Raw genomic sequence first — 21,026 nt, 5'->3', positions numbered from 1 at the left:
CCGCCTCCCGCCAGTCCGGCGGACCGACGTGCGATGCGGACCAATGGCGACTCGCAGCCGCTTAGGGCCCCGCCCCTCGAGGCACACCCGCCATAGAGCGCTGGACAGGGGCGGGACGCGCCCTGTGCCCGCCTCCCCGTGCAGGACGCCGGAGCAAGCCGACCTGGGCGAGAGTGAGGTACGGCCGTTCGACCGGCCGGGAGGCTCGGCACCGCTTCAGCCCGCGGCGGGGGCGGGCGGCGCCGGCCCAGAGAGGGCGCCAGACCCCGGCCGTGGCTGAGGCGGGCGGGCGAGCAGGACGGCGGGGACTTGCGTCCAGCGCACGGAGCCCTGAGCCTGGCCGGGGGCCGTACGAAGTCCGCGCTATGGAAGAGGAGAAGTACTTGCCTGAGCTGATGGCAGAGAGAGTCAGCCTGGACCCGTCCTTCGTTCACGCCTCGCGCCTGCTGGCCGAAGGTAGGACCTGCCCCCGGGTGGGCGCAGACCGCTGGCCCCCGTCGCCGCGGCGGGGCTCGGAGAGCGGAGTCGGGGAGGACGCCTGTGTCCTTCGCGGAAACTGCCCTGGAAGGTGCTCGCCCAGAGCCGCGGCGGAGCTGGTCCTTGGGAGGCGGGTGCTACATCCTCACTCCTTCGGTGGCTGAATCCGGGTAGCCCGGAGCGGCGGGCGCTGGCTGTGAAGACAGTGCTCTTTAGGATCACTGATGGAGCGACGTTAAGGAGCTGCGTGGTCCACCGGGATGTTTTAACTCCGCCGAGGGAAGGGAAGTCAGTCTGGAGTGAATGGTGATCAGTGTAGTATTTGATGAGCTTCTTAGCTACAAATCAGTATTTCTTTTTCTTTACCTTTTCCTTTTTCTTTCCCCTTTCCCCCTTTCTTTTCTCTTATTTCTCTCTCCCTTCTGATTGAGAAGTGATTTTTATTTCCTTAGTCTAATTACAGTCTTTCCTATGGAAAATCTTAGTATTAACGTAGATTAAATTATGCGTGTTCTGTTTGTGAATGTGGATCGGGCTGAAATGCTTATCATTTTATTTGAAGTGTGATGATTGGGTGCTCTGGGAGATGCTGGTCCCTGGGAACCCTCCACGATTGATCAACTGTTGTACCAAGTGTGCAGTTTGTGTGTGTGTGTGTGTGTGTGTGTGTATACCTTAATGTTAAAAGAGATTTCATTTCCAGAGGAACATAAATATCTTGTCTTTTGTGTTCATTTGAAGGGTTGTTTAAACACACACACACACACACACACACAGGAACTTTTGTGACAAAAGTATTAACCTGATTACTATTCCATTTATCTTGAAACACTGCTATCTAACTGCTAAAGGTACCCAAGATATCTGTAGCAGTCTACATTTACCTTTATAAAAACTAAAGACTTTTTTTTTTTTGGAGGGAGGGGATGAATGTCTCAATAATGAGTTGCTTCATCATCAAATTGACTACGGTGCAGTTTTGTTCCTTAGGTTCTTAGGAACTTAACCTACAGCAAAACTAAAAGTAACAACTTTCTTCCCCTCAGCCCTTCAGCATCAAAATAAATGTTTTCTTTTGTGAGATTTAGTTTTACATGGAAGGAGAAATTCTAATCCTCCATGTATGAATTAAATAGGCATTAGACTTATTTAAACATTTTATTGATGGATTATTATTTGCCACAATAAAGTATCAAATATTTTTCTGTTTTATATATTAAGTAATTAAGAAAAACAATAAGTGAAATATTGAGCGCGTGAAACAAGTAAACTGCTTTTCAGGGGACAAGTTGGTTTTGTAGAGGGTTTGGGATGGAAAATGCAGTTATGCTTACTACTTTTCTTGGTTACTGAATTAAAAAAATGAAACCTAAAATTGAAAATGAAAGTCAGTTAAAAAATTAAACTCCCCCTCTATTAAAAATAGATAAGCTACATAAAATAATAGAAACATTGCAAATTAATGGATTAACAAATGTTCAAAATGATTAAAAATGCAATTGTGTTCTTAAATCGTCTATTTCAATGTATTTTCCAGAAATGTCTTCATTTAGCTGATGAAGTCTTTAAAATAGAAATTGTTACAAATTAATCATTTTCTCAGACCTGCTAGTTGGACTTCTTTTGCGGACAGCAGGCTAGATGATTAATTCATCAGTCATTAATGACAGTTAGTGTACTGAAAACTGCCAAACTAAAGCAGTGCGTGTGAGGAGCTCTGAACAGAGTGTAGAAGTATTTCTGTGTGGTAAAACAGTCAGAAAAGTCTGTGCACCTGGTTCCTTAACATTTCCTTAACATTTTATTTTTCTCAGAAATTTGGTTTCTTGATATTTAGGAACATGTTCCTATGTTCTTTGTAATTTAATATTTTCCCAGTAGGGGGAAGCACGTTCTGCTTTTGTAAAAAATTACAAGTAAAAAGTGCCTAAATAGAAAAATGTCTAAGGAAGAAACAAAGATAGGTGTCCACATTTCAGAGGAATCATGAGGAGGAGGAGGAGGAGGGGGGGAGTAATGATAATAATCTTGAGTATTTAAAGAGACTCTGCAACTGGCTGAAAGATTCACAAGATCTAAATTCTGTAATTGTACCCAAACCTCTTCATGTTTTCATTGAATAGTGTCCTTCTGAATAAACCTTAACATACATTTTACATTACAGATCTTTCGTTGTCTTTTCAAATGCTGTCTACCTAGATTCTTAGGTCTTATTTTGAATCTCTATAGGAGAGTGTTGTTGAGATAATTTTATTTCTCACCCCCTGGAAATGTACTGATTGAAGGCAGTGGCTATAAATACATCTGACATAGATGTTCATTTGGAAAGAAGGTGTTCCGTGAAGTACATTTCAGCCAGCACTGTGCAGACTGTCTCAAGACTGAGTGTGTAATAAAAATGATCCAGATGATTCAGTTCTTCGGAATGCTTTTCTGGAAGGTAATATATACAAGGTCAGTGATGTAAGCCACTGAGCTTTCATAATGATTTGTTTTGTTGTTTTGATTGGTGGTAGATGCAAATAAGTGCTCCATTGTGACTACTGACTTATAATCGAAAGCCATGGGGTTAAAAGTGCTAGTTCGTTGATTATTTTGTTATTTTTGTTGTAGTTCATTACTTCACTTGTTTTGGCTGGGTGCTTTCAATAAGAATGAGTCTGACAAAGTTGATAGAAGAGCCTGAACATTATATGTACTATGTTGTTACTTAGAAAAGATCTTGAATAATATGTTTTGAATAGTATAATATTGCTTGAGTGATTCAAATAATTTTCTTCTGGATTATAATATTATTTATTATCTATTTGTATGGAAGATGCTGTGGAGTATGATAAAACAGCAGATTCAGCACAATCCTTGAAGTTCCACTCAGTCTCTGAATTTGCTTGCCAGATGAAATTAGATGAGGTTATTTATATCTGTGATACTTCAGGGAAGCACCACTAAACTGTGAATCCAGATACCTGGATTTTAATTCCACTTTTGCCTAAAATGAATCTTGGTAAATTTCCATTCCCTGGGCCAGTTTTCTTGTCTCTCAAATTGAAGAGCTGGACTAGATGATCTGTATGCCTCTTTGTAATTCTGTTTAAGTTTGGGATTGCTCCTGATGCAAAGGAGTGTAGTTTCTGTATTCAGAATACCAAAATCAGTGGTTGAACATTTTGGGAACTTTTTTCATTTCTTAGTTTAATAATTTATAATATATTTATTGCATTGTATTACAGTTTGAGGCATACACATTATTTTGGGCACTGGGGACAGATTTATGTTCTTACTGAACTATTTTCAATGCTTGGGAGCTAAAAATCTATATATGTGGAAATATTCTTGTTTGCAGTAAAATGTGTCTATCTGCTGATAGACATAGATCTGTTCACATTTATATGTTCAATTATGGTGATTCCATACCTTTAGAAGGATTAATAAATTCTTATCCAATTCAGAGTGTTTGGGTTCTCTGTCTCTTCACAAATATTGGAAAATTCATCATTGTTTTGGTTTACTCATCATATGATGAAGTCAAATATTGCTAAATATCCCAACAGTTCAAGTATTTTTAAAAAACTCTGAATGCTTTTTTCAAACTTTTGTGAAAATTTTGCCCTTCCATTTAGAATTGGCCTGTTTGCAGGTGTGGGTGAATGAGAAGAACACGGATCAATAATTTATTACAAAAGCTGACTTGTAGTGGTTTAACTACATTTAGATTTTCAGTAAGGATTGTTTTTAATTTTGAATGTGTTCCTTGAAATATTTAAATATGGTGTGTTCTTAAGATAAAGAAAGGTATTGGTATAATATCTAAAACCCACTTCTGATAAAAACTAGTATTCATGCGACTTTTCCTTTGATCAGTGTAATCTCTTTGCTCTCCCAATAAATTTGGGATAATCCTATTTATGTTTCTTAAAATAAAAAATGGCAAAAAATTAACTTAAATATTTTCTTTGGTCTGAAAGATATCTTTGATCTGCAGTTAAAACATATTAATTATATAGTGGAGAAATTCTGCTTTAACAAACAAAACACTTGGGGTAGAGTGTTAACACCCCTGCCAACTATGACATAAAGGATGTTTCATTTATTTCCTTTCTGATTCTCAGTTTCTTCATTGGTAAAACAGCAAAATTAATATCCATCAGGCATGGTTCCTTTAAGGTTAAAAAAAATACTGTTTGTGACATAAGCTATATTTTAAAATATAAATTTTTATACAACCAAAGCAAAAACTTAAGCAGAAATTCTACAAATAGATAATATGCTTAAGATTGTCCTTAGCATTTTAATGACATTATGGACTTGACCTCAACTTGAAGTTTGATTTTTTAATAGCATGAACACTGACTCATGTTAGTGCTTAACTCTGAATCATTGCTGAGTGAAATTTTAACTCATAAACCAAATTATGAAATAAATTATCTTATGAAAGATGATTCCAATGAGGGTTTTTAAAATATGTTTCTTCTGTCAGTGGTCGCTTGTCCATATCTGACTTGAGCCTGGTTAGACCAGGACGTGGGTTGCTCAAGACTAACTCCACATTTGCTTGGCCGTCACTGTGGGCAGTTGGTTTCATCCTTCTTTTCATCAAGAGAAGTGGATCTGTCTCTTCCAATGTTCTTCAGCCTCCTACCACCTAGAAACTCCTGTACTCTTTTCATTCCCCCAGGATGAGGTGCATCTTTTTGCTCAAGGCTGACTTGTTCTCAGCATCCTTAACCCTGGTGCCCTTCCCCCAGGCCTGTCCTGTCACTGTGTCATTTCTTTAGTGGCTCCGCCTTCTTCCTCCCCATCTTTCCTTGGGGCAGCCTGTAAACATGATTCAACTGGGATCACTCTAAAAAAGAATAGAATACTTATTTCACTTTCCAAAAGTAATAAAAATACTCTCTCTAGACACTTTTCGTCCCTTGTTTCCTTCCAGTTTCTGATACTGTGAGTCTGTACTGCGGCTGCTCACTTTCTTAGTTTACCTTCCACAGCTCTGTGTTTTCCCTGCAGCCTCCCATTTTATCCTGAAACCATAGGCTCCAAGGAGAATCATCTAATTGCCAAATCCAGTAAAATGTGTCTGACCTCTCATCAGGGTACTTGGCTGTACTTCTCACTTTTGGTCTTTTCCCAGATGTTTTGGTTTCTCCCTTGACTTTTGAACACGGCACACTGTTGGTTTTCTCTTCTCTCTGTTACTGACTCTCAGAATCCTCCCTCTTTTTCATCGTCACCCCAGCACATGCCCTATCAGATTGGTTCATTTAAAAGCAAAGTCTAACCATGTCATACCTCTAAATGCTGTTCTGGAAGGCAGGCTGTCTCTGACCACAGGCCAGCAGAGGCTGGGGGTTTGGGGGCGGGGGGTGCCTCCTGGATGTTCCCAGGGCAGGGAGAGTCCAGGCTCTCCCAGGTGCCCAGGAGAGGGAAGGGCCCTTGTTGCTGATCCCCATGTGACCTCTAGAGACCCCAAGAGGGGTGGGGAGGAGTTCCAGCAGGAGTGATCGCTGCTCTGACTTCTGCTGGTTTGGAGGGGGGAGTATGCATTGCTCCTGCTCCTGAGGGTAGACGCCCGGGTCTACACGTGTCCTCTCTCCCCACTGCCAGTGGAATAGAACCCTCATTGCCCATTCAGGCCTCCAGTTCTCCTGCAGAGAAGGGGTGCCCCTTCACAGCAGGGGAAAGCTGGGCACCTCAGCTCCCTATTTAACCTTTCTTGGCTGAGGTGAGCATGAGACGCTGGTTTTGGGGTCTGCTTTTGTTTTCTATGTCTGTGTTCCTTGGCTAGGGGAGGATTTTTGTCATTTAAATTTTTTCTGTCTTGCAAGGTTGCCCTCTTTCTAGTCCTGCAGGTGGAAAGAGCAGGCTTTGCTTGAGCCTTTGTTTTTGTCTCCTGTCGATGTTTTTGGTTTGCTGGCCTTTCCACCTCTCACTTTGGTGTATATGAAGCACAAGAAAAACTGGGAAACCACTACTTAGTTCCCATGGTACTCAGCAGGCCTTCCTTCTTCCACAAAGTCTTTTGTGTTTATCTTATGTATAATATCCAGTCACCATTCATTTGTGTTTTAATATATTTCTTTATAAGGTTTTCTTGTGAAAGTAGGTTCATTCTTGTACATTAATATTTCATTAATTAATTATGTAAGAATAAGCATGACCAGGATAAATGCATTTGGGTAATCAGAACGCAATATCTGATCAAAATTTTTGGTTTAATTAAGTATAAATTTAGACTGGAGCTCTGTGTCCCCATGGCAGCTGTAGAAAGGAAGGATATTTAGAAACCCTTGGAGATGACTCCATAGTGTCACCAGCCTTTCCTATCTCCTTATTTGTTCTTATCTGAATACAGACAAGAAATGTAGCTTAATTGGAATTATATTGAGACCAGTCGGTTTGTTTAAGGCTATTAACAGTGTAAGACAATATATTAATAGATTGTAATATGATCCTTTTCTTACTGCAATGGTGAATTTCAATAAAATAAGTATTAGATAGAAATAGATTAAAAATAATAATAGAGTGCTGGTTAATAACTGATCTCCCAAGTGAATGTTAGCAAGTACCCATGTTATATGACTTTTTCATTTTATCCAATGGAGTGTTCTGAAATAGTCACGTTTTATTTGTTAAAAAGTTGAGATGTCACAGCTCTGTATCCTTTTGCTCAATTTTTAAAAACTATTTTGGAAAGCAAATCATTTGTAGCATATTCTCCAGTGCTTACCTTACCCTCTGGAACACTACTTCCAAAAAATTTCTGCAGTAGAGAGTGTTTAAAAAAAATTCAAAAACACTTGAATGACAAAGTTTTAGGTCCCTTACTATGGATATAGTTCAGCTACAGTCTCGGGGATCAGTCTGTAGGGCAAGAACTCTACCACACTGAACTATGTGATTACAGTTGCCCTTGAATGTGTGTTGGTAACACTGGTCCTCCGTGTGTGTTATTGGTATATGAAGAGATGTCAGATGTTTAATTTGTTAGCTTTTAACAATATACTTGATATAAATTAGTAGTATAAGGTGATGGCTGCTGGAGTTTACAGACTGTTAGTGGCACAGGGGTTCTGAGGAAGTCATGGTGATCATAGATCTTTGTCCTCATCATCTCTCTGTCATCATTGATGGGAAGATGCCATCATTGATGGAAGATGCCTGACTCTTTGTCAGGCACTAAACTAGATGTCGACATGTCTACCACTGTTTATCCATTCAGAATCCTATGAGATAGTTATTAGTGTTACCTTATCTTACAAATGAGAAAAATTAGCAATTAAACAAGTTAATCGATTTCAGATCAGTCAGCAAATAAATTATAAAGCTGAAACCCAGGCTTTCTCATCCAGAGGCTTTTGAAGTGGTTAAAACATCCTGTCGCCTGTGGGAGAAATGCAAGCTTTATAGGAAGGTCAAATATTAACATGCAAAGTAAGTCAAGGGGATCAGTGTGGTGTGGTACCCTTAATTTCTGAAATATGTTTCTGAATGGGAATATTGGGTGAATTCTTCCATAGCATCTTTAAATAAGTATAGTTTATAAAAGGAAACTACATTTATAAAGGGGGAAATTTACCTTAGTGCAGTTCAGCTCAGTTGCTCAGTTTTGTCCGACTCTTTGCGATCCCATGGACTGCACCATGCCAGGCCTCTCTGTCTGTCACCAACTCCTGGAGTTTACTCAAACTCATGTCCATTGAGTCGGTGATGCCATCCAATAATCTCATCCTCTGTCATCCCCTTCTCCTCCCACCTTCAATCTTTCCCAGCATGAGGGTCTTTTCCAATGAGTCAGTTCTTCGCATCAGGTGGCCAAAGTATTGGAGTTTCTGCTTCAGCATCAGTCCTTCCAATGAATATTCAGGACTGATTTCCTTTAGGATGGACTGGTTGGATCTCCTTGCAGTCCAAGGGACTCTCAAAAGTCTTCTCCAACACCACAGTCCAAAAGCATCAATTCTTTGGTGCTCAGTTTTATCATCCAACTCTCACATCCACACATCACTACTGGAAAAACCATAGCTTTGACGAGATGGATCTTTGTTGTCAAAGTAATGTCTCTGCTTTTTAATATGCTGTCTATGTTGGTCATAGCTTTTCTTCCAGGGAGCAAGCGTCTTTAATTTCATGACTACAGTCATGATCTGCAGTGATTTTGGAGCCCAAAAAAATAAAGTCTGTCACTGTTTCCACTGTTTCCCCATCTATTTGCCATAAAATGATGGGACCAGATTCCATGATCTTACTTTTCTGAATGTTGAGTTTGAAGCCAACTTTTTCCCTCTCCTCTTTTGCTTTCTTCTTCTTCCCTTTCTGCCATAACAGTGGTGTCATCTGCATATCTGAGGTTATTGATATTTCTCCTGGCAATCTTGATTCGAGTTTGTGTTTCATCCAGCCAAGTGTTTCTCATGATGTACCCTACCTATAAGTTAAATAAGCAAAGTGACAACATACAGCCTTGATGTACTCCTTTCCCGATTTGTAACCAGTCTGTTGTTCCATGTCCAGTTCTAACTTTTGCTTCCAGACCTGCATACAGATTTCTCAGGAGGCAGGTCAGGTGGTCTGGTATTCTCATCTCTTTCAGAATTTTCCACGGTTTGTTGTGATCCACAGTCAAAGGCTTTAGTGTAGTCAATAAAGCAGAAATAGATGTTTTCCTGGAACTCTCTTGCTTTTTTTGATGAGCCAATGGATGTTGGCAATTTGATCTCAGTTCCTCTGCCTTATCTAAATCCACCTTGAACACCTGGGAGTTTACGGTTTACATACTGTTGAAGCTTGACTTGGAGAATTTTGAGCATTGCTTTGAGATGAGTGCAATTGTGTGGTAGTTTGAGCATTCTTTGGCATTGTCTTTTTTTTGGATTGGAATGAAAACTGACCTTTTCCAGTCCTGTGGCCATTGCTGAGATTTCCAAATTTTCTGGCATATTGAATGCAGCACTGTCATAACATCATCTTTTAGAATTTGAAATGGCTCAACTGGAATTCCTTCACCTCCACTAACTTTGTTCCTAAGGCCCATTTGACTTCACATTTCAGGATGTCTGGCTCTAGGTGAGTGATCACACCATCATGATTATCTGGGTCGTGAAGATCTTTTTTGTGTAGTTCTTCTGTGTATTCTTGCCACCTCTTCTTAATGTCTTCTGCTTCTGTTAGGTCCATACCATTTTTGTCCTTTATTGAGTCCATTTTTGCATGAAATATTCCCTTGGTATCTCTAGTTGTCTTGAAGAGACCTCTAGTCTTTCCATTCTGTTGTTTTCCTGTATTTCTTTGCATTGATCACTGAGGAAGGCTTTCTTATCTCTCCTTTCTGTTCTTTCAAACTTTTCGTCCAAATGGTTATATCTTTCCTTTTCTCCTTTGCCTTTTACTTCTCTTCTTTTCACAGCTATTTGTAAGGCCACCTCTGACAACCATTTTGCCTTTTTGCACTTTTTTTTCTTGGTGATTGTCTTGATCCCTGCCTCCTGTATAATGTCACGAACCTCTGTCCATAGTTCTTCAGGCACTCTGTCTATCAAATCTAATCCCTTGAATCTATTTCTCACTTCTACTGTATAATTGTAAGGGATTTGATTTACATCATACCTGAATGGTCTAGTGGTTTTCCCCACTTTCTTCAATTTAAGTCTGAATTTGGCAAAAAGGAATTCATGATCTGAGCCTCAGTCAACTCCCGGTCTTGTTTTTGCTGACTGTGTATAGCTTCTCCATTTTTGACTGCAAAGAATATACTCAACCTGATTTCACTGTTCACCATCTGGTGATGTCCATGTGTGGAGTTTTCTCTTGTGTTATTGGAAGAGGGTGTTTGCTGTGACAAGTGCGTTCTCTTGGCAAAACTCTACTAGCCTTTGCCCTGCTTCATTTTGTATTCCAAGGCCAAATTTGCCTGTCACTCCAGGTATCTCTTGACTTCCAACTTTTGTATTCTAGCCCCCTATAGTGAAAAGGACACCTTTTTTGGGTATTAGTTCTGGAACGTCTTGTAGGTCTTCATAGAACTATTGAGCTTCAGCTTTTCAGCATTATTGTTTGGGGCATAGACTTAGATTACTGTGATATTGAATGGTTTGCTTTGGAAACGAACAGAGATCAGTCTGTCATTTTTGAGATTGCATCTAAGTACTTCATTTTGGACTGTTTTGTTGACTGTGATGTCTACTCCATTTCTTCTAAGGGATTCTTGCCCACAATAGTAGGTATAATGAGTTATACTATACATCATATACATATACTATACCTACTATACATCTGAGTTAAACTCACCCTTTCCAGTCCATTCTAGTTTGCTGATTCCTAAAATGTTGATGTTCACTCTTGCCATCTCATGTTTGATCAGTTCCAATTTGCCTTGATTTATGGAACTAACTTTCCAGGCTCCTATGCAATACTGCTCTTTACACGATCAGATTTGACTTCCATCTCCAGTCATGTCCACAGCTGGGTGTTGTTTTTGCTTTGTGTCTGTCCTTTCAGTCTTTCTGGGGTTAGTTCTCCACTGATCTCCAGTAGCATCTTGGGCATTTAACGACCTGGGGAGTTCATCTTTCAGTGTCCTATCTTTTTGCCTTTTCATACTGTTTATGGGGTTCTCATGGCAAGAATACTGAAGTGGTTTGTCATTCCCTTCTCCAGTGGACCATATTTTGTCATAACTCTCCACCCCAACCCTAACTCAGTGAAACTGCCTTAGTACAGAATTATGTTAAGGATTATTGAGAAAGCCTAACTTTTCAGAATGTCTTAAATTCACTGTTGTTTCTGAGGAAGTTTGGGGGTGAGGGGACCATTGTAGGGGAATATTGCAGTTCTTTTTTTGGATCTAAAATAAGGATTGGAGAAGTTTCTATGATTTGTTGAGACATTTTTTTTTTTTTCTTTTAAGGAGAACTGTTTAACTTGCCAAATTCTTCTAGGAAGGAAGAACAAGCATAGCTCCTCTCTTGTGTCTTGAGGGAGTGTTTGTTTAAAGTTTGATAGTTGAGCAGAGTTCGCATGTTGTCAGAACTTGAGAACTCAGCAGGATGGCCTTATTCAAATGTTATCTATAGATTCTGAAGCTTAATATTTATTCTTTGAAGCAGATTGATCAGTATTATGTACTGTTATCAGGATTGCACAATTGATGCCTATTTCCTTCAAATCATTGAATATTAGATTTTACTCTTCTAATAGAAAAGCAGAATGTGTTTTCTCTTGATAATAGCTATTTTTAGCAGTTTCACTGTATATTAGAAAATGATAAGCCCTGATGCAACTCAGGAGACAGAGCCTGTGTGACAGAAACTCAGCAGAGGCTGAAGGAGAATCCTGTTCATCTTGAGAAGAAAAAGATGACTAGAATAATAATTGTTTTTCTTGAACACACACTATGGGTCATGTCCTTACATTATATCCAAAAAGACAGGTGGTATTGTCCCTATATTATGGGAAAGATAAAGAGGCAGATTGCAGTGTAGCATAATTCATTTGGAGTTTTAAAGTAAGAAGTCAAAGGTTTCATAAATGTCCAATTTTAATGTGAAGGTGTCAAAAAGCAACCATTAAACACTGAAATGTTAAAGATGCTGCAGAATATGAGTTGCTTAAGTAAGAACCAAGAGCTTGCTTTAAAAATTTTTAGGAGAGTTAAGTGTCTATTACTAGAGAATTTTTTTTCCTTTAAAGTAATTTCCTTCAGAAAATTTAAGGAATTTGATTTTTTAGATATTTGATTCACACACAGCAATACACTCATTGTATAAGATCTGACTGTAAAATGGAAACAGTAGCGTGAATGCATAATAGAATTTAGTTGTGACTGTTTAGGCATGTGAATGTTTTAAATGGGGACATTTATGTGAGTGTTGAATTACGTGTCATCCCATCTCCACATAGTCTAAGTTTTTCTTTCTAGAAGTCAAAAACTAGAAGCTGTGTTTTTATCCATCCAAGATCTGGTGGAAAAGGTGGGTGTTTAAGGAATTGTGTGAGCAAAGTGAAAGTTGCTCAGTCGTGTTTGACTCTTTGCGACCCCATGGTCTATACAGTCCTTGGAATTCTCCAGGCCAGAATGCTGGAATGTGTAACTGTTCCCTTCTCCAGGGGATCTTCCCAACCCAGGGATTGAACCCAGGTCTCCCGCATTGTAGATGGATTCTTTACCAGCTGAGCCACCAGGAAAGCCCAAGGAATTGTGTGAAGATGGAACATATTTGACAGGCTGAGGCAGATGACATTTCTGTTACATGTAGTTATTTTGAAATGGACTTCAAGAGGAGAGATGGCTCTGTAGAAGCTAGTATTCTGAAGTTAGTGAAAAATTGAAAATTATATCTATATAAAGAAAATCTGGTAGAAAAAATCATTGTGATAATTAAGAGCCATTTAATGGAATTAGATGAGGTGATAAGTATTTGGAATAGGGTGCAATAAGCCAAATTGTTTCTCCTTGAGTAAAATGAGCAGACGGTGTGTGTGTGTGTGTGTGTGTGTGTGTGTGTGTGTGTGTGTGTGTGTGTGAAGCAAAAAGTAACCAGGTGATAAATGGGAGACAATAGACTTGGCCAGTTGGCTGCTATTACCTGTAGTCTGTGTTACTATCTGAGACCTACACTTAGATGGAGGACAAGGGATAGAGGACGGAGTTACAGCTGATTAAATACACAGTCTCCATAGGGTTGGAGAAACGCAGTGATAAGGCAAATAGATAATGCTTTAGGAGCCCACAGAGATCATGGGTAGTCTCAGTGGGAGGACCATATTAGCTGAGATAGAATGCACAAGTAAGATACAGTGGGGATTCAGTGAAGGAGGGGTTTTAATCTAGGAGAAGGATATACGGATATAGCAAACAGCACTTCCAAAGCCTGAAAAAAAGAAAAAAGAACATTTGTAAGAATAGGTAGAATTTGTGTGATATTATGATTTACAATAAATAAATATATATTTATATGTTTGGTCATCTTACCTGTTTCTGGCCAGAGCCCTAAAACTCTTGGAATATCCTAAGTGAGAAGAGCTGGAAAGGCATCTTTTTTTAATTTTTGTTTTCTTTTTTCCATTTATTTTTATTAGTTGGAGGCTAATTACTTTACAATATTGTAGTGGTTTTTGCCATACACTGACATGAATCAGCCATGGATTTACATGTATTCCCCATCCCGATCTCCGTTCCCACCTCCCTCTCTACCCGATCCCTCTGGGTCTTCCCAGTGCACCAGGCCCGAGCACTTGTCTCATGCATCTAACCTGGGCTGGTGATCTGTTTCACCCTTGATAATATACATGTTTCGATGCTGTTCTCTCGAAGCATCCCACCCTCGCCTTCTCCCATAGAGTCCTGGAAAGGCATCTTTTTAATACAAATAAAGTGACTTTTTGAAGTAGGAAACTTAAGGACAGAGGCTGGTTGCCAGGGGAACCAGTTTGTAATTAGAGGGTAGGAACTTTCTGGCCCCTCTCTTCCTTACTACCCCGCCAGACCTTTGAGGAGAGGGGTTGGAGGTTGAATCAGTTGCCAGTGGCCATGCTGATTTAATCAACTGTGCCTGTGTAATGAAACCTTGATATTAGTGCACAGAGGAACTGGGTTCAGATTGCATCCAGATTATGCATCTATAATAAGGGTTAGCTTATTATGAGCAGACTGCTATGAATATTCATGTGCTATATTTATGCAGACATGTATTCTCTTTATTAAAGCAGAATTGCTGGGTCTTAGAGTGTGAATGTGTGTGTGTATTTTATATATATACATATAGATGTGTATATATATAATATAAATAAGGTTAACCATGTATATATATATATATATATATACACACACATTGTAATATATATGTAATATAATGTAAATAAGGTTAACCATATATATATACACGCACACACATTGTAATATATATATAATAAAATGTAAATAAGGTTAACCATGTGTGTATATATATTTACACACACACACATACACACATTGTATGAGACTGCAAAATAATTTCCTACAGTGATTGCACTGTTTTGTCTCTCACCAACATTGCATGAAAACTCTGGTTGTTCCACTTGCTTGCCAACACTTGAAGTTCTCAGTCTTTTTAACAACAGTTAGTCTAGTATTTCAGTGGTAACTTACTGTATATTTTGTTTGTTTGAATCATTTTTAAATTGTGTTTTTTTATTGAAGTATGGGCTTCCCTGTGGTTCAGCTGGTATGGAATCCGCCTGCAATGTGGGAGACCTGGGTTCGATTCCTGGGTTGGGAAGATCCCCTGGAGAAGGGAAAGGCTACCACTCCAGTATTCTGGCCTGGAGAATTCCATGGACAGTATAGTCCATGGGATTGCAAAGAGTTGGGCATGACTGAGCGACTTTCACACACACTCACACACATGGTTGATTTACAGTGTTGTGTTAGTTTCTGATATACAGCAAAGTGATTCAGTTGTGAATCACACATACACGCACATATATATGTATATAAATATTCTTTTTCAGATTATTTTCCATTACAGGTAATTATAATATACTGAGTATGGTTTCCTGTGCTATGCAGTAGGTCCTTGCTGGTTATGTAGTTCATATATAGAAGTGTGTATGTATTAATTTCAAACTCCTAATTTATCCCTCCCCCTCTTCCCCTTTTAATTTTTAGTTCCTTAATGATTACTGATGTTGGACATGTTCTTACTTGAAACAATTGGCTAGAATGTTGACAAATTTTTAATTGAATTGCAGCTCTTTTTATTTTTGTTGGAGTAATTTGTATATTCTGAATTTGCATCCTTTGTTAAGTATACGTACTGTGAATATTTTCTTCCAATATGTGGCCTCGCTTTTTTTTCTTGAGTGTCTTTTGAAGAGTCCAAGTTGTTAATTTTTTTCTGAAGCATAATTCTTTGTTTTTTCTTATACTTAGTGTTGTTTGTGTCCTCTCTAGGACTTCTTTGTCTACCTCAAAGTCACAGAGGATCTTTTCAGTATTTTTGTAGAAGCTTTATGGTTTTAGCTTTAAGTTTAGGTTTATGACACATCCAGAGATAGCTTTTGTATATAATGTCAACATAGGATCGGTTCTTTTTTTTAAGATTTAAATATCCAATATCACTTACTGAAAGGATTTTCCTTTGTTCATTATCATGTTTAATGTATTAAAAGATACATTATAAACATGATGAGCATATAGTGTTTAAGCACATAAAATATAGAAAAATAAAGATCTATGTTTTTTATATATAAAATATAGGAAAATAAGATACTTAATGTCTAAGTATATGTGAAATGTCTACAATATTGACCCTCAATATATCTGTTCTAATACAAAAGGGAATCATGACTGCCTTAGATTTATTAAGCATGACATGTGTAAGACTGTGCTTTAAAATTATATATAGCTATATGAAACTTTTTCCATGTCCTCAGAATTTAGAACATAATCCTTTAAGGACACATGGATACACTTTTCTTACTTTAATTGAGGAGGAGACTAGCCATCCCAGAGGCCTTGAAGTTTACTGACTCTGACAAGGATAACATTCAATAAAGTAAGGTGTTTGTTGCTACTCAGCAGTAGGGATGTCTTATGAAACCTGAACAACTGCACTATCCTCAGTAGCAGAGTAGGTTCTAGTATCACACAGAAGCAAGCAAAGTATATGCATTAAACATTTAATTTTAAAAAGGACCATATAATTTTATTTTATATTTTATCTTATATAAGACCATATCTTATATTTTAAAATTTTCATAGTATTGGTTACATGGTTTTTCTATCTTTGCAGGTAAAAAATGTATGTATGGAAACAGTACCCTGTACAGAATTGAGAAACCTGCCCTGGGTGAAATAGATATACCTACAGACAAAAAAGTATGACCTGCATCTCCACCCACAGTGATGGCCCATTACCTCTTGATCTTCTGTGGCATATTAAGAGTCAGTTATTACCCTGAAATGTGGCATAGTTTTAGAAATTGCCCAAAGACATAAGTGACTGGTGACTTTAGATTAATCCCTAAAGCACAGGTACCATGCCACTATAATTTCGTAAACATGTAGGTACCTATCATGTCAATACTAACAGCCAAAAAAGAGATTTAACAATGATCCAGACTGACACAATACATTGGTGCTGGATTCTGACAAGGTAATTCCTGGGAAAATGTGTTTACACAGGGGAGGGCAATTGGTTTTGTTCTGCCTTTTAGAAGTTAGACATGCAATGGACAATTTCTGCTTGGATTTGAACAAGAAAAAAATGAATTCAGATATCATCAAGTGAGACAGCCTTGTGAAGTACTGAAATCTCTTCCTATGGAAGTATTTAAAAAACCTCTGATAAAAAGTTGTGAAGAGGAAAAATAGCTATTTTGCTTTTCTCAAATGTATCGATAATTCCTTGGAAATGAAAGTTTGGATTAGAAAATTTATGAATGTCCACTTTATCTTATATTTTAAAAATTTCATAGTATTGGACAATAATTTTTTATGTTACTGTAAAGGAAAACTGCTTTTGAAATTTGTGTAAACATGAAATGTTAGTGTATGATTTAGGTTAAATACTAATTCATTTGTTGTTGTTGTTCAGTCAAACAGTCGTATCTGACTCTTTGCAACCCCGTGGACTGCAGCATGCCAGGCCTCCATGTTCCTCACCATCTCCTGAAGTTTGCCCAAGTTCATGTCCATTGCATTGGTGATGCCATCCACCCATCTCATCTTCCGACACCCTCTTCTCCTCCTGCTCTCTGTCTCTTCCAGTACCAGGGACTTTTCCAGTGAGTCGGCTGTTCATATCAGGTGACCAAAATACTGGAGCTTCAGCTTCTGAGGTTGTTGACGTTTCTCCTGCCTATCTTAATTCCAGCTTGTAACTAATCCAATCCAGCATTTCTTATGATGTGCTCAGCATATAGATTAAATAATGGTGAGAGAAGACAGCCCTGTCATACTCCTTTCTCAGTCTGAACCAATCAGTTGTTCTATACAGAGTTCTAACTTGCTTCTTGACATGCATACAGGTTTCTCGGGAGACAGGTAAGATGGTCTGGTAGTCCCATATCTTTAAGAGCTTTCCACAGTTTGTTATGATCCACACAGTCAAAGACTTTAGTATAATCAATGTAACAGAGATAAATGTTTTTCTGGAATTCCCTTGCTTTCTCTGTGATCCAGCGAATGCTGGCAATTTGATCTTTGGTTCCTCTGTCTTTTCTAAACCCAGTTTTGATGTCTGGAAGTTCTTGGTTCAAGTAATGCTGAAGCCTCACATGCAAGATTTTAAGCATGACCTTACTAGCATGGGGAATAAGTGCAACTATCCAATGGTTAGAACATTCTCTAATACTGCCCTTCTTGGGAATTGGGATGATGATTGACCTTTTCCAGTCCCGTGGCCACTGCTGCATCTTCTAGATGTGCAACACTTTGATAACATCGTCCTTTAGGGTTTTGAATAGCTCTACTAGAATTCCATCACATGCACTAGCTTTATTAACAGCATTGCTTAGTAAAACCCACTTGACTTCACACTCCAGAATGTCTGGCTATGGGTGACTGACCACACCCATCATAGTTATCCCGTTCATTAGGATCTTTTTTGTGCAGTTCAGATTTGAGATTTGCTTTTGAAATTTGTCTAAACATGAAACGTTAGTGTAAGATTTTTGTTAAGTAGTAGTTCATAGATATGTTTAAATCCCTGGAAGAAAATGTGTCATATATGTATATATATATAATCAGACTTTCCCAGTATTAGTTTAAGTTCCACATTGGATGAATAAGGAAAGTCTGAAGTGTCTGATGTTTACCATCAGTAGCTCATTTTGACCACTTCCTATTAGAAATGAAAAACCAAGTACAACCTTTCTTGGATGCAGTTCACCTTCTAGGCCTTGATAACTGATATCATATAATTGATGTTTCACAGCATTTTCTGTTTGTTTGACTCATATTCTCTTAAGATCCTGACCCTCTTCTTCAAGGCACTGAATTACTGACACTCGTTCACTTGGCTGCAGTCAGGGGGCTCAGAGCAGCCCCCTGACTGCTTCTGGTGAGAAATTGGCGTCAAAGGAGAGACACAGCCATCCGATTTGGTTGGTTCCTAATACAAGAGAAAAGTAAACTCTGGAGTTCTAAGTCTGATAGAACAGAACAGATACACAGACTGAGGCCGTTCCAAGGAAGTCTATCCAGGGTCCCAGCTAACCTTGGTTTCTGGAGAAGCTCCAGGGTTTTTCCAAGATACAAACTTTCTGATAATTATTTAAGGTGGTTTCCAATTGTTTTATGTTATTTGCAACCAAAAAACTTTCTGAGAAAACAGAACCGGTCTTAGGATAATAGCAATCTTGTGTAGTGTTTAGTTTGTGTTCCTCTAAAAGGAGACCTTGAGATGAGGATTTGAATGTAGAAACTTACTTGTTCTGGCACTAACTGCCAGCACTGAAAGGCCAAAGCCAATTTGTGAATCATTAAAGAGATGGCATTTTCTTTGTTTGTTTGAGTGCTTGAGTCTAGTTATAATTGTGTTTAAATCGAAAATGCCTATGTAAGTATACATCGTTATTTAGAATGTTTTCCTTTCAAACCATATTAATCCTAGGTGATGGGTAAGCAGGACAAAGAAAACAGTAGGTTTTCCTGTTCTCTGTTGAATCTTCATTGTTGATATGTTAGGATAAGCAGGTATTTCAGATTTGCCCTCTTCATTTGCAGTGACTTTAAGTTCAAACTTTTTAACAAGAGGTGCATAACAGCTCAGAATTTTCTCCAGAAGTAGACCTGGAAACAAATATGAGCATGAAATTAATTTATTTTGAAAGTGATCTTGAGAAATGGGGAAGTTAGACATGGAGGAAAAGCAGCCACCAAAGGGTTTTGCTTTGTTTTTGTTTTGTTTTGTTTTTTTTCAGTCAGGCTACTAGTGTAGGCAACCAATGCTGAATCACACTGGGAAATTTGGGGCACCGCTGTAACACAAACATGTGACTTGGGGGCAAAAAGCAGGCTCTAACTGCAGTGATGCCTTTAGGCAAGGACTGTATAGGTTATTATATCAATAACCTCAGATATGCAGATGATACCACCCTCATGGCAGAAAGTGAAGAAGAACTTAACAGCCTCTTGATGAAAGTGAAAGAGGAGAGTGAAAAAGGTGGCTTAAAACTCAACACTCAGAAAACTAAGATCATGGCATCCAGTCCCATCACTTCATGGCAAATAGATGGGGAAACAATGAAAACAGTGAGAAACTTTATTTTTTTGGGCTCCAAAATCACTGCAGACAGTGACTGCAGCCATGAAATTAAAACATGCTTGCTCCTTGGAAGAAAAGCTATGACCAACCTAAACAACATATTAAAAAGCAGAGACATTACTTTGCCAACAAAGTTCGGTCTAGTCAAAGCTATGGTTTTTCCAGTAGTCTTGCATGGATGTGAGTGTTGGACTGTAAAGAAACCTGAGTGCCAGAGAACTGATCCTTTTGAACTGTGGTGTTGGAGAAGACTGGAGAGTCCCTTAGACTGCACGGAAATCCAACCAGTCCATCCTAAAGGAGATCAGTCCTGAATATTCACTGGAAGGACTGATGCTGAAGCTGAAACTCCAGTACTTTGGCCACCTGATGCAAAGAACTGACTCATTGGAAAAGACCCTGATGCTTGGAAAGATTCAAGGTGGGAGGAGAAGGGGTCGACAGAGGATGAGATGGTTGGATAGTGTCACCGTCTCTATGGACATGAATTTGAGCAAGCTCCAGGGGTTGGTGATGGACAGGGAAGCCATAGGGTCGCAAAGAGTTGGACACAACTGAGCAACTGCACTGAACTTAACTGTATAGATCCTGGCTTTAGATGCTGGGCGGGTGTGCAGTGTATAGCGTGTTGTAATGTAGGTCATTTTAGTCCATGTGTGGTCTGTATAGGACAGACAGAACGTGCCAGAGTCACTTGTGAGTCGCAAAAGATTCAGCCAAATAGGGAGGAAGATGGTTTGTCTACCCAACTTCCTTCTGCCCACCTACAGCACTGGATAAAAATAACTAAGTCTGGTGAATCCCTCCCCTGAAACGTTTCTGTGTGAATTAACTTTTGAATATTGCTGGTCTTTATTTGAACTGAGGCAAAATATTGTAGCTGCCTGATAACAGCCTGCCACATGACAAATCACCACTTACAAGGTTATACAAGGTGCCTTTTAGTAAAAACCGCATGAATTACTTCAAATAGTATGTTTGTATTCAAAAAGGAAAGAGCTGATAGTTTGGGAGTGACAGTCTTTTCTTTTGGTTTCAAAAGGCCTGTTGCCACATGCTGCCTTTCTGTTTGCTGCGGGGAATAGAAAGCCTACAGTGAGCAGGGGAATGGAAGATGTTCCTAATTGAAGAAGAAAATGTGAAAAGAATTTTGTGAAATAAGATCTCTTGTTTCCTATTGTAATACTCATAGAATTTAAGGTTGGTTAAAGTAATTGTAATTGAAAATATGACATTTAGCTAATTCACTTTCTTAAACCTTCATCAGTTAACTTTCTTATTAAAAAAAAAAAATCCCATATCTTT

The 21,026-nt window shown here is 38.7% G+C and overlaps 1 protein-coding gene across 1 annotated transcript in view; it reads left to right on the top strand.

Annotated features, from left to right (window-relative positions):
* The first annotated feature begins 220 nt into the window (after nt 1–220).
* KHDRBS2 (KH RNA binding domain containing, signal transduction associated 2) overlaps nt 221–21,026 on the top strand; it is a 640,575-nt gene continuing 619,769 nt past the window's right edge. Inside the window, exon 1 of the mRNA XM_061146045.1 lies at nt 221–456. Within this exon, the coding sequence (XP_061002028.1) occupies nt 366–456 (91 nt within the window). The 5' untranslated portion in view covers nt 221–365. The remainder of the gene's footprint in view (nt 457–21,026) is intronic.

The sequence above is a fragment of the Dama dama genome, chromosome 7, assembly GCF_033118175.1.
Source record: "Dama dama isolate Ldn47 chromosome 7, ASM3311817v1, whole genome shotgun sequence".
Classification (NCBI taxonomy): Eukaryota; Metazoa; Chordata; class Mammalia; order Artiodactyla; family Cervidae; genus Dama; species Dama dama.
Note: the sequence above shows the minus strand (reverse complement) of the source record. Positions and strands in the feature narration are given on the sequence as shown.